The sequence below is a fragment of the Tachysurus fulvidraco genome, chromosome 21 (genome assembly GCF_022655615.1).
Source record: "Tachysurus fulvidraco isolate hzauxx_2018 chromosome 21, HZAU_PFXX_2.0, whole genome shotgun sequence".
Lineage (NCBI taxonomy): Eukaryota > Metazoa > Chordata > Actinopteri > Siluriformes > Bagridae > Tachysurus > Tachysurus fulvidraco.
Window position 1 is genome coordinate 3,043,217 of NC_062538.1, and position 13,382 is coordinate 3,056,598.

Genomic DNA, 13,382 nt, shown 5'->3' on the forward strand with positions numbered 1-13,382 from the left:
CCTATCAGTGATCTTTACGAACTCACGTAATAAAAAAATAGCCAATCACACAACAAGAAGCTGGATTTAGCCCATATGCGGGTGGATAAAGAAAACCCACTTATTTTCGGTTTCCTGTGCCCTGTTCAATGAGTCAGATTATTCAGCTCATTTCATATAAGGAATCGACTCACTCAATTTTTTTCTTTCAAGCTTCATGTCGTTGCTAGGAAACGAGCAGTTTAAATAGACTAGCATAGCTATTTAGCTCGAATGGTTAAGATTCACATCAAACTACTTACTTGTATAATGAAATACGAAGGATTTTTGCTAAATGTCGAATAATTGTTCACACGTCACCAATCACCAAATTAGGCTCAAATATGCGAGTCGAATCTCAACGCTTCCTTCAAAGAGTCGACTCAAAGAGTCGATACGTTCGCAAACGACACCTCAGGTTCTTAGACAATATGGCGACGCTTATGCGGTGCATGAGAAGTGTGTGTACGAAGCTAGAACCAGCTCTGATGTTAAGACAATCTACAAATTTTTCTTCTTCATCTTTCGAGGAGGACTCAATGAACCTGAAGTCAGGAGAGAAAAACGTGCAGGATGATGAAGGCGCAGAGGGACGCAAGCACGTGTGCTGTCCTTCAGCACTGGAGTCCACGCCGGAGGACAAGCTCAGAAATGCGGGTCAGAAGCACTGGGACACGACGAGGAAAGTGTCACAGGCACGTCGTGAGACACAAACGAGCACACGACCAACTTCTGCTTTGTCTCCCAAACTCCATGTGGAAAGTTTGCGCTATGAGAAAGTGAAGTGTGATGACAAGAGAGTGATGTAAGTACAGTTAGGCTTTATAAACACAGCTATAACTCTATAAGTGAATACAACCTGCAGGGGACTCTAGTTTAGTGCAGGTTCCACCACACACACACACACACGCACACACACACACACACACACACACACACACACACACACACACACATCACCTCACACTGGAGATTTCTTTACCACACACACACATCACCTCACACTGGAGATTTCTTTACCACACACACACACACACACATCACCTGACACTGGAGATTTCTTTACCACACACACACATCACCTCACACTGGAGATTTCTTTACCACACACACACACACATCACCTCACACTGGAGATTTCTTTACCACACACACACACACACACACACACACATCACCTCACACTGGAGATTTCTTTACCACACACACACACACACACACACACACATACATACAAACACACACAGACATACACACACACACACACACACATACATACATACATACATACATACATACATACATACATACATACATACATACACACACACACAGACACACATACATACATACACACACACACACACACACACACACACACACTTATTCACACTATCTACCTCCAGGCATGGTTTAGTGAGAGAGAAAGAAACAGAGGAACCGTCAGGGAACCCATATGAATACTGGGATAAAATGAAAGAAAAAAAAAAAAAACGAGACAGAATTCTAAGGTCAGGATTAAACCAAAAGACTTGTAGCTGTAAGGTTGCAACACTCCCTGCTACATCACTGCATCTATCAAGATGTATTTTTATTTCATGTATATTTACGTTGATGTCATGAAATGTAAAGGTGCTGTATGTAAAGTTCCAGTCTATTTAATGATCCTAATGTTTAAAATAAACCTTGCTGATGGGAAACATTTCTTTGAAATGGATGAGTATCATTTCTTTTGTTTAGGCTGTATGTTTAAAAAATTTCTGGCCCTGAAATTAACTCCACCTTCAGCTGTTTTTCCAACAGTTTTCCTTCAGACACAATTCACACGGAAAGAGAAAGCAGAGGCCTGTCTGTGTTTACAGTGGAATTTCACTTCATTGTGCAGTGACACACTGCCGCTTTAACTCGTTTACTCTTTACCATTTACAGACGTTTAGTGCATTTAGCTCGTTCGAAGAAGCTTCGTGAGCAACAAGGCAAAATCCTCCTGGAAGGAAGACGTCTGATTTCTGAGGCCCTGGAGGCAGGGGCTTCGCCGCTCACTGTCTTCTTCAGTGCGATGGAGAGACTGCAGGAGCTTCCTGTAAACAAACTCTCACAAGCCACCTTAGTCAAGGTCAAGCTGGAGGACGTCCAGATCTGGCCAGATATTGACGCCAAAATCGACATGATAGGTAGAAGGGGTGGAATCTGTGTGGGGAAATTCATGACAAGCTTAATAATGAAGTTGTGTTTCTGTATAATGTGGTATAATGTCTGTTTCAGTCATGGGGAAAGATTGTGTTTGAGTTGTGGCTGAAAGAAGGAGTGTTTGTGGGGAAAGGAATGAAGGAAGGCATGTTTGAGGAGGAAGGATGGAGTGAGTGTATTGGGGAGGAAGGAGGAAGTGTTTGGGGAGGAAGGAGGGAGTGTTTGGGGAGGAAGGAGGGAGTGTTTGGGGAGGAAGAAAGGAGTGACTGAGGAGGAAGGAGGGAGTGTTTGGGGAGGAAGAAAGGAGTGACTGAGGATTAACGTAGATTGTTTTGTATTAGTAGTCTATAGGGTGTTTTGAGTGAGGATTGATTAATTATTATTTTTATTAATGATGGCGTTTTGAATGATTTAGTAAGTCTTATTTTTTTAGTCCTGATTCATTCTTTCGTTTGTTTCTTCCTTTTCCTCTCTTATTTTTTAGGCTTATTCATGAGGGATTTTTTCTTCTTTCTTCCTTCTCTTCTTTTTTTCGGCTTTTTCCTCTCCTTTTTTTTTCTTAGGTATGAATAGATCTTTTTTTGTCTGTCTTCACTTCTTTCTTTTTTTTCCGTATTTCTTCCTTAGTGCTTTTTTTATTCTTTCTTTCTTTTTCTTCCTTCTTTCTTTTTTTCTTCTTTATTCCTACTCTTCTTTATTTTCTTCTTTCTTCCGTTTTTGTTTTTTCTTTTTCCTTCTTTCTTTTTTTCTTACCATTATTTCTTTTTTTCTTCATTCGTTCTTGTTTTTTCTTCTTTCTTCTCTCTGCTTTATTTTCTTGCTTTCTTCCTCTCTTCTTTTTTTCTTCTTTCTTCCTCTCTTCTGTTTTTTCCTATCTTCTTCCTCTATTCTCTCTTTCTTGCCTTATTTTTTTCTCTTTTACTTCTCTTCTTTCTCTTCTTTCCTCATTTCTCTTTTTTTCTTACGTTTCTTCATTCTTTTTTTCTTATGTCTTTCCTTCCTTTCTTTCTTTTTTTTCTTCCTTACTTCTTTTATTTCTTCTTTCTTCCTTCTTTTTTTTCTTCTTTCGTTTTCTATTCTTCTTTCTTTTTTTACTTATCTTCTTCTATCTTCTCCTTCCTTCTTTCTTTTTTTCTTCTTCTTTCTTTTTTTTCTTCCTTCTTTCTTTTTTTCTTCTTTCTTCTCTCTCTTCTTTTTTCTTCTTTCTACTCTCTTCTTTTTTCTTTCTTCTTAGCCTTCTTCTCTTCTTTCTTTCTTCTTTTTTTCTTCTTTCTTTTTTTCTTCCTATTTCTTTTTTTCTTCTTTCTTCTTCTCTTCTTACTTTCTTTCTTTCTCTTCTCTTCTTTCTTTTTTTTTCTTCCTTTTCTTCCTTCTTTCTTTTTTCTTCTATTCTTCCCTTCTTTTTTTCTCTTCTTTCTTTCTTCTTTTTTCTTCTTTCTTTGCTTCTTTTTCGATTCTTGCTTTCATTCTTTTTTTCTTCTTTCTTACGTCTTTATTTTTTCTTACTTCCTTCTTTTTCTTACTTCTTACTTCTTTTTTTTGAGGAGGGAGTGTTTGATGAAGGAAGGAGTGTTTGAGGAGGGAGTGTTTGATGAAGGAAGGAGTGTTTGAGGAGGGAGGAAGGAGAGAAGGAAAGTGACAACAGGGACTTGTAAAAGTAATTCTAAATGGTTAAACATTCTTGTTAATAACCAATCAGAATTGTGTAAATGACCCAGTTGAAGACGCCTCGCACCACCCTGTAGGTTATTGGTTCCCTACAACAGCGTGTGATGTAGTTTTATTCCTCTTGTATTTTGAATACTTTCAAATATTTCACATTTCCTTAGGAATCGTTTTTCATGCCATGACACACTTTTGCAGCTGTCTTCAGGCGTCCCGAGGCGTCCCAGATGTGCTTCCCCGAGGACAAATGTGGGAAGCCGTTGCCTTTGACGCTTATCTGTGATAATTTGCGGGATCCGGGGAACCTCGGTGTGACGTTGCGCTGTGCCGCCGCCGCTGGATGCCACAGTGTGCTCCTCAGTACAGGTTAAAGCCCAGTGTGAAATAACAGCATACAGATTTTCATATTTCAAGTCATTTGTATGTGAAATACATGAATCTTAATTTCTCTGACCATCATGTGCTTCCCCACCAGGTTGTGTGGATGTCTGGGAGCCCAAGGTTCTCTGTGCCGGCCTGGGCGCCCACTTTCTCCTTCCCATCATCCCAAATTTGACCTGGACCAATATTCAGACTCTCCTTCCTCCCAACACGATCGTCCACGTAGCTGACAACTCGGGGGTCTTCCAGGCCGAGCTGGAACTCACAGGAGCATCTCAGCGGGCGAAAAAAGCCGGAGACTACGGATGGACGAGCAGCCGGCGTATCTCCAGGAAAACGTATTATGAAGACGAGGATGAAGAGGAAGAGGTGGGCGGAGCTAGGCAGGAGGTAGGACCGGGTTTAAAGACGCAGCCTTATCATACGGACTGGACTGGCAGCCATGTGGCTGTCGTGATTGGTGGAGAGACTCACGGGTTGAGCCTGGAAGCCTTGCGGTTGGCTGAGGAGACGAAGGGGCGGAGATTATTCATCCCCATGGTGCGAGGAGTGGACAGTCTGAATGCCGCCATGGCTGCGAGCGTGCTGCTGTTTGAGGGGAGGAGACAACTGAGTGAGAGCTGAAAGGACACGGTTACCATGGCGACAGTTACAGGAAGGGTTCTAGAAAAGAAAAAGCCACAGAGTTGAAATCTGGAGTCTGATTCTTTTGAAGCCGTTGATCGATTTCCCATATCAGCAGCTCAGACTAAATAATACAGCACTAAATAATGATCTGTGATGAGAAATAAAGAATGAGTCATTATTTATCCATACAGATTGTAGACCTCCTGTTCCGGATCATTCCGGTTTCAGTAAAGTCTTATCTGCTTTTATTCCATTTGTTTGGTTAAATGATGCTGATGTGTTACGACAGGGTGCACGCGAGCTGTCGATCTCCGTCATGCCGCCTTCCGTCTCTCAGATGGCGCTGATGTTAACGTCACTCGGCACGTCTTTGCAGCGAGCCAAAGTCAGAGCGATCTTAGTGATTTGCTTTGATTTGCAATTCCAGAGGAGAGACGGAACATCTGTTTAAATCTCGGTTCGAAACTGACACGCTTTAAAGTCTTGAAAGTTACAGCTGCGATAAAGGACTCAAAATAGTGTGTGTGTGAGTGAGTGTGTGTGTGAGTGAGTGTGTGTGTGAGTGAGTGTGTGTGTGAGTGAGTGTGTGTGTGAGTGAGTGTGTGTGTGTGAGTGTGTGTGTGAGTGAGTGAGAATGAGTGTGTGTGAGTGAGTGAGTGTGTGTGAGTGTGTGTGTGTGTGTGTGAGTGAGTGTGAGAGTGTGTGAGTGTGAGTGTAAGTGTGTGTGTGAGAGTGTGTGAGTGTGAGTGTGAGAGTGTGTGTGGCACCAAGAAAGACCTTAGGCTTGTAATCGGTGTGTATTTTCAGACTTTGAGATGTTTTATTAAAGTTTGTTCTGAACAGAAAACAATATTTTTGTTTCCTCTTTAGTTACATTAAGCTGTTCGAGTGAAACTAAAGTACAGATACTAATTTTAAAAAGTTTTTAAATCACACATAATGGTCTTCTCTGCTAATATTTCTTTCTTTCTTTCTTTCGTCCCTCACTCGTATCGTCTCCCCTTTTCTTCCTTTCCTTCCTTTCCTCCCCTTTTATTCTTTTCCTCCCCTTTCCTTGCATTCCTCCCCTTTCCTTCCTTCCTTCCTTCCTTCCTTCCTTCCTTCCCTCCCTTCCTTTCTAGAGCATTTAACCTGCAGTCAATCTGTCCATTAAAACCTTGCTTCAACAGATCTCTATAAAATCAGACCTTCCTGTACTCAGTCACGCTCGAGCTGACGAACGCTGGCAGGAATTACGGCCTGTTGTTGACGCGATGTGACGTTTAGGATCACTTTTTTAAAATAAGGTTTTAACTCAGGAACAATCTGAAGGGATTAATAACTGGATGCTCCACAAACTTAAATGGAACTGAGAGAAAAGGCATAAAATCTACCAAGTGTTTGATTTATTATTGTTATAGAATAAAACATGGAATAAATTGAGGTTTAAACCACGTCAGAATGTTCGGTTATTAGGGAAAACGTCTTCAAATGACGCAACATCTTGTTGAGATGATGGGACCATTCGAGCAGCGCAGGTTCTCATGTTGCTTGTTCTCCCAGTGATTTAGGTTTCCTCCTGACACTCCAGTTTTCTCCTCCTTAGACATGCATGGTAGGTGGATTGGCATCTTTAAATTGTCCATAGTGTGTGAATGGGTGTGTGTGTGTGTGTGTGTGTGTGTGTGTGTGTGTGTGTGTGTGTGTGTGTGCGCCATGTGACACCTACAGTATGTTGTTACTCATCCAGGATGTCCAGCACCTCAGGCTATGTGACTGTAAAGACTCCAGGGGGTAAAAAAAAGTACATACTTTGATTAACTTACTTCATGAAATAATTTGCAACATCATTATACACTAACGTATCCTGTACATGTGATCATTTAAACTCAATCATGGGGCTTCAACAATGGGGCTTCAACAATGGGGCTTCTCCAGGACCAGGGCTGAAAACCTGTAGTTCATTTCATACGTTGAACAGATTTTGGGAATGTTTCGTGAACACATATACACACACACACACACACACACTTTTTTCCCACTCCACTAGATGGTGCAAGTGTGTTAAGATTCACACCAGGTTTCTCAGTGTGCTCATCACCACCTTACTCTTCTAACACAAGCCTCTATAAATTATATAAATAAACGACCACCTGATTACATCTAAAACTGCCTCAAAAAGTCTCACTTAACACCTCCAGATGTTATCTCTTTACTCTCTTAAAAAAATAGCTGCTTGGGATCTAGTTTTGCTCTTTCTTTCTTTCTTTCTTTCTTTCTTTCTTTCTTAAAGTTGTGTTCTGTTACTCATCAATGCTCTTAACTCTAATCAAAACCTGTACACGAGGACGAAGGTGAGCCGGGTCATTAAACGCCGTTCATGATTACGTTCCTATCGTGCTGTCAGGTCTTGATTAGCAACGTGGAATAACGTTAAAATGAGATCGTGATGAGAAAGCTGACCCTGGTGTTGATTAGGATGGAGTGAAGGATGGGCTCATCATACACTCATTATCAACTATCCAAATCTGCTGTTAGACTGAAGACATTTCCTGGAGTTTGGGTTTCAGGATGGACCCTGGGATACCAGCATCACAAAAGTGTGACCCAGTATATTTGTCTGTGTGGGAAACAAAGCGCTGCTGTGTACGGATCGAAGGAACGTTCGGCAGTTTAATTATTATTCTCTGAAGTCGAATGATTTCCGTTTAATATTAATCGCTTTTGTACAACACGATGAGAAGTGCTAGAAAAATTGATGATGATGATTAAGTTGGTGCTCAAACCCCAACCAGAGCACTGGGCATCACTACAGATTACTCGGATGTGACTATGGATAATTAAAAAAAAATACTGAGAGAACAGCCACCCAACCTTTCACTCGGTACTGATGAGAGGCTAAAAATAGCATAGAGGGAGGGAGAGAGAGAGAGAGAGAGAAAGAAAGAGAGTGCGAGAAAGAGTGAGAGGGGGGAAGAGTGAGAGAGGGGGAGAGAGAGAGAGGGAGGAAGGGGGGGAGAGAAAGCGTGAGAGAGAGAGGGGGAGTCTCTCTTCGCTTTCTTCTTCATTCCATTTCTTTCTCGCGTTTCTTCTCCCATCTCTCTACCATAGTTGATTGTCTCTCTCTTATTTAATGATATATTTCCCCTCTCCTTCGTTATCTGTTTCTTTCTCTCTCTCCATCTTTCTTTCGTCTCCTCTTTCCTCTCTCATCGCTCCCTATATTTTCCTTTCTCATCTCTCGCCTGTGCTCTCTTTCTTTCTTTCTCTCTCTCCCTCTCCCCTCTCTCTACCTCTCTTTCACTCTCTCTCCCTCTCTCTCTTTCTTTCCCCTCTCTCTCTCTCCTTTTCTCTCTCCTCTCTTTCTTTCCCTCTCTCTCTCCCTCTTTTGTTTCTCTCTCTCTCTCTCTCTCTCCTCTCTCTCTCTTTTTCTTTTGCTCTCTCTCTCACTCTTCTCTTTCTCTCTCTCCCTCTCTCTCTCTTTCTCTCTTCTCTTTCCTTCTCTCTCTTTCTCTCTTCTCTTTCCTTCTCTCTTTCTCTCGTGTTTCTCCCTCTTTCTCTCCCTCTCTTTCTTTCTACTCTCTCCTCTCTCTCTCTTTCTCTCCCCTCTCTCTCCCTCTTTCCCTCTCTCTCTCTCTCTCTTTCTTTCCCCCTCTCTCTCTCTTTCTTTCTCTCTCTGTTCTCTCTCTCTTTCTTCCTCTCTCTCTCCCTTTCTTCTCTCTTCTCATCTCTCTCTCTCTCTTCGCTCTATCTCTTTTCTTTTTGCGTTCCCTCTCTCTCTCTTCCCCCATCTTTCTCTTCTCTCTCTCCTCTCTTTCTCTCTCTCCTTGTGCCTTCTTTCTTTCCTACCCCTCCCCTCCTCAGCTCCTATATCCCCACCTCTCTCCTCTCCCTCTCGCTCTTTGTTTCTCACTCCTATGGAGAGGGAGAGAGGGAGAGCTTTTGACGTCAGCACTGCACTGATTCTCTCATAGATGAGGTTTGGTAAAGGTGGTTTTCCAAAAAAAGATTCTTTTTGACCCTCACATACGGCTTCCTGTCTCCTCTCACACACTGACAGTCTTCATTGTTGGCACTACTGCATGCCGCCTGGTGATTTTTCCTTTTCATTTTTTGTCATTTTTTAGTTATTGCATTTCCTTTCTACGCTGTTGATCACGGCACAGACATCGCCTATGCATCACATTATTCCTCTTGTGATCATGGTGAGGAGCAAAGGGCTTGTTTTTTTGTGGCCAAATGCTGTATGCTGTCTGAGCTACTGTATTTCCAGCTATCTGGTTGGTCGGTCGCTAACTTGCATCTCAATCTACATAGTAATGTTTATGTTAAAAATGCTAAATGTCCACCTGTCCACAGAATTAAACGTCTTCCCTAATTTGGTCAATTGCCGGTTCCCACTCATCTGTCATACAACTGCTGCTCCTGCTGCATCGCAAGGCAGCGTAACGCAAGCAGAGGCATGCGCAGTTTGCCCTCTTCCACATATACGAGCTCCGAGATGAACTAGTGTTGCTGTGATTTACAGTAAAGAGACAGAGAAAGATTAAGATCCCATCCACTTATCCACACGTCCGATGGGGAGCCTGTGCCTATCTCAGGCGTCATCGGGCATCGAGGCAGGATACACCCTGGACGGAGTGCCAACCCATCACAGGGCACACACACACACACACACTCTCATTCACTCACACACACACACTACAGACAATTTTCCAGAGATGCCAATCAACCTACCATGCATGTCTTTGGACCGGCGGAGGAAACCGGAGTACCCGGAGGAAACCCCAGAGGCACGGAGAGAACATGCAAACTCCACTCACATAAGGCGGAGGCGGGAATCGAACCCCCAACCCTGGAGGTGTGAGGCGAACGTGCTAACCACTAAGCCACCGTTCCCCCGGGTTTGGTACCTCTAGTACCGAAATCTTTTACCAGAAAAGATGCATGTAGTATACATTTAAAGTATAATTACAATGAATGGTATGAGTCCAATTGTGTACCTTAAAGCCTACACACAGACTTAAAGTTACATCCCTTGTGATATGGAAAGCCCAGTTTAGTGTTTACTTGTGTGTTGTTTTCTTCTTTACTAAGAGTTTAGGATGAGTTTGTAATAATCACAGCAGGCTTAAAACAGCCTTAAACTAATTGCAATTCTTTCACAGTAGTTTGTGTGGTTTATGAGTGACATTTTGAACTCTGAGTGGGCGGATTGAAGAATAAATAAATAATAAATATAAAGGATGCATGACGTGCCTGGAGGAGTATGAAAATTCCCTTGTACTTGGTCATCAGCTGGGAGCGAGCGGTATGTGCTGCGGCATGAGAAACAACATACTCCCATACACAACCTTCGCAAACACCTCTGGGCTTTATATCGATCTTGCATTACAAGATGTTCACTTGTAACCAAACACACACACACACACATATATTCATAAACCAGGTCACCACGGATGGTTTGAAAACCTCAATTTCCTTTTGCAACTTTTTGGTCTCATCTCTCATGAGATGTGTGGGAGGTTGAAGTGCAGCAAGAATCGCTTTGCTCGAAGTATCACCCCCAAATAGCTGATCTACACCAGGGAATACAAGAGCATCAGGCAGGACTGGCTCATTAAAACTGGAAGAAATTTGGAGGTTATACAATGGATAGAAGCATATAGACTCTGTTACATGTACAGGCTCCTCAGAGATCCTTGGAGATCTTAACGACATTGATTTACGAATGGAATGCCTTCCATTTAAATGGAAAGACATCTAGGACTTGCTCCTAGAATTAAAGGCAGGGTCTCCATTGTCTGAAAGCAAATGTTGACATTTGAAATCACCAAAACAAACACGCCCCTTAACCATAATGGGTCCCCCCCCTGTATTGATAGCTCCGTCCACACATACATACGTAACCCAGGCAACTAATGGAAAGAAACGTGTCTTTATCATAGCTGAAGGGAAGAACAATACGATTGTAGATAAACAAACAAGCAAAAATGCCACACAAGCATAATCATGTAAAGGACAAAGGCATATATTAGTTCTGTGTAACAAAGCAAAACCAACGTTACTCACCTATCGAGAAGGAAAAAAGCGCCTCGGCGTCTTAAGTAAAGTCGGCCACATATTCACAGGTCGGAGTTTCCCGAGTCGATAACTCCTGAGCTAAACGCTGTTCCTACACAACACCCGGTTGTAGCTGCCTCTCTACATCACTACGATAGAAAAGAGGTGTTATTTGTGTAGTAACAGCGTTTAGCTCAGGAGTTATTGACTCGGGAAACTCCAACCTGTGAATATGTGGCCGACTTCCTGCTCCTTCAGTTCTCTCCAGCGCTGGAAAGCTGATCCTATATTAACACGTCCTACTTCTTGTCCTTATCGTAAGCCTTTCTTCTCTTTCTTTCTTTGTCTTTATCCGCCATGTCAATGTTAAAACCGCTTTCTGCTAATGTCACACATGCGCACTGAACACTCTCTCCGCCGCATATTGACAAGACACGCCCCTTTCTGCTCTTTGGCTACACGTTTGTTTTGTTTTTGTTTTGTTTGGCGGCCCAACACAGTTTTCTGAAGCATTTCTAAAAAAACGGGGACCCCACCTTTAATTAAAGTAGAAATTTTAACCAAGCAGTGTAAAAGTTAACACTGCCACCTCATATCTAGAACGTTCCTCGTACGATCCTGAGCTTTTTAGAATTTGTGGTGCTCCTCATATCTATGCTGGTTCCTTCCAGGAACTCAAGTTTGTTCTCACATCCAAAAAAAAACATGCCAGAAGATGGACTGGCTATGCTAAATTGTTTCTCCAGGACGTTCCACCTCATCCCAGTGATCCTGACCGAGATGAAGTAACTACCGAAGATGAACGAGCGCTAAAACCGATAAAGATAAATCTGCTACTTCTAACTATGTGGTCATTCTAACAGATAACAAAACAGGAAATGAAAACACCAGGCACATTATTCTTCTTAGAACCATGAAAGAAGGAAGATTATCTGTCTGATGTGATGTTTAGACTGGGTAAATATCACGTCCACACGAGAACCTAGGAATAAATGTCCTTAAGTGAATAGAATCATGCACAGGAAAAGAGAGAACTATTAAGAAATTCATTTAGTGCTTTTTTAGTCTTTGGATAGATTTCGATTGCTAGATCATTCAAAGTTTCTGGTCCTTGAGACAACGTTTTTTGGCATTTGAAGGGACTGTCGAAACAAAGGTTTTTGGCCACTCTCACTTGGCGCAGATCTCAGGCTGGTATTTGTCGTCTTGCGTCACGCTGATGTCTCACCAGCGTGACGCAAGAGCGCACTAGAGCTCGGTGACATCTTCAGTTCTGTGCAGACTCAAATCAATGGGAATTAACTGCTGGGATGATAAGAGAAGATACGTTTAGGCCCTTTTATTTTAAGTTGCCACAGATCACTTCTTGGTGTAAAACACGGTCTGTTTATGTCATTCTTTGGCATTTGAACAGCATTTCTAAGGCTACAGTTGCTATGGTGCCTTTTTTCTCTCCATATGTGATTTTCTTTACTGTTGCTAGCCTTAACGTCACTTAGACTTTTTAAGCACGTGTGATTTTACTCGCAATACATAAAAAAAAAATGAAAACGTCTACTGCGTGTCATGACCGGGCCATTTGCATTACATCAAAGAGTTCAGCTCCTATAAAGCATTTAGACTAATTAGGTCTCACTTGGCTGGTTTGCTTGGAAAGAAGAGAACTGCACAGGTTTAAGCAGCGCTTTAAAGATCAGAATTCTTAAGTACAAAAGTACATTAATCGACTTGGTTTAATTAAAAAAATCTTCGATACTTCAAGAATATTTGAACCTCCGGGATCGTAAGGGGTGTGCGGTTCATGGGATGTTTTATATTAGAATGAGGGAACGAATTTTGAATACATCTTTGTTTTTGGGAAATAGTATAGATAGTGTGACCAAACCGTTTACAGTGGGGTGGCACGGTGTAGTAGCGTGAGGCACATGACGAATTAGCATCCATCCATAATGACACAGTGTGGCCTTCTTTCCTGTGTATAGCTTGTGTAAGATCCCAGGCTTAAGATAGTTGTCTTGTGCAGTTGTGTATCATGGTGTAACCAACATGGCTCCAAAAGTGTGCACAATATGTAAAAACTAACACAAGTATCGGTGGCTCTTATGGGGTACTGGTCCTTAAAAAACAACAACTGGACACCACTGGACACCTCTTAACGCCACCCAAACTCACAAAACTCGATCTCCACCCAAGCTCACACATCTCAAATGCCTTGTGAAATACCTGTTTATTCAGGTATGAGATCAAACAAGACATGCAGGTAATTTAACTCTGCGTCACATGTGGAGCAAAGTAAATCAGTCGGAATTAGTTAGGAATGAAAATGAGACATGAAGTTATAATGAAATATATTATAGTATGGAATTTTATACGAGGCGTTTTGACCTGAGCAGGACGGCGTGGTAGTGAGAGAGTGAGTAAGTGAGTGAGAGAGAGAGTGAGTGAGTGAGTGAGAGAGA

General features: G+C 42.1%; 1 protein-coding gene across 1 annotated transcript; it reads left to right on the top strand.

Annotated features, from left to right (window-relative positions):
- Positions 1-285: 285 nt before the first annotated feature.
- Positions 286-5,728, top strand: mrm3b (mitochondrial rRNA methyltransferase 3b). The gene is made up of 4 exons (XM_027153352.2): positions 286-823; positions 1,948-2,192; positions 4,072-4,239; positions 4,349-5,728. The coding sequence occupies exons 1-4, from the start codon at positions 363-365 to the stop codon at positions 4,876-4,878; spliced, it is 1,404 nt and encodes a 467-aa protein (XP_027009153.2). The 5' UTR covers positions 286-362; the 3' UTR covers positions 4,879-5,728.
- The last annotated feature ends 7,654 nt before the right edge of the window (positions 5,729-13,382 follow it).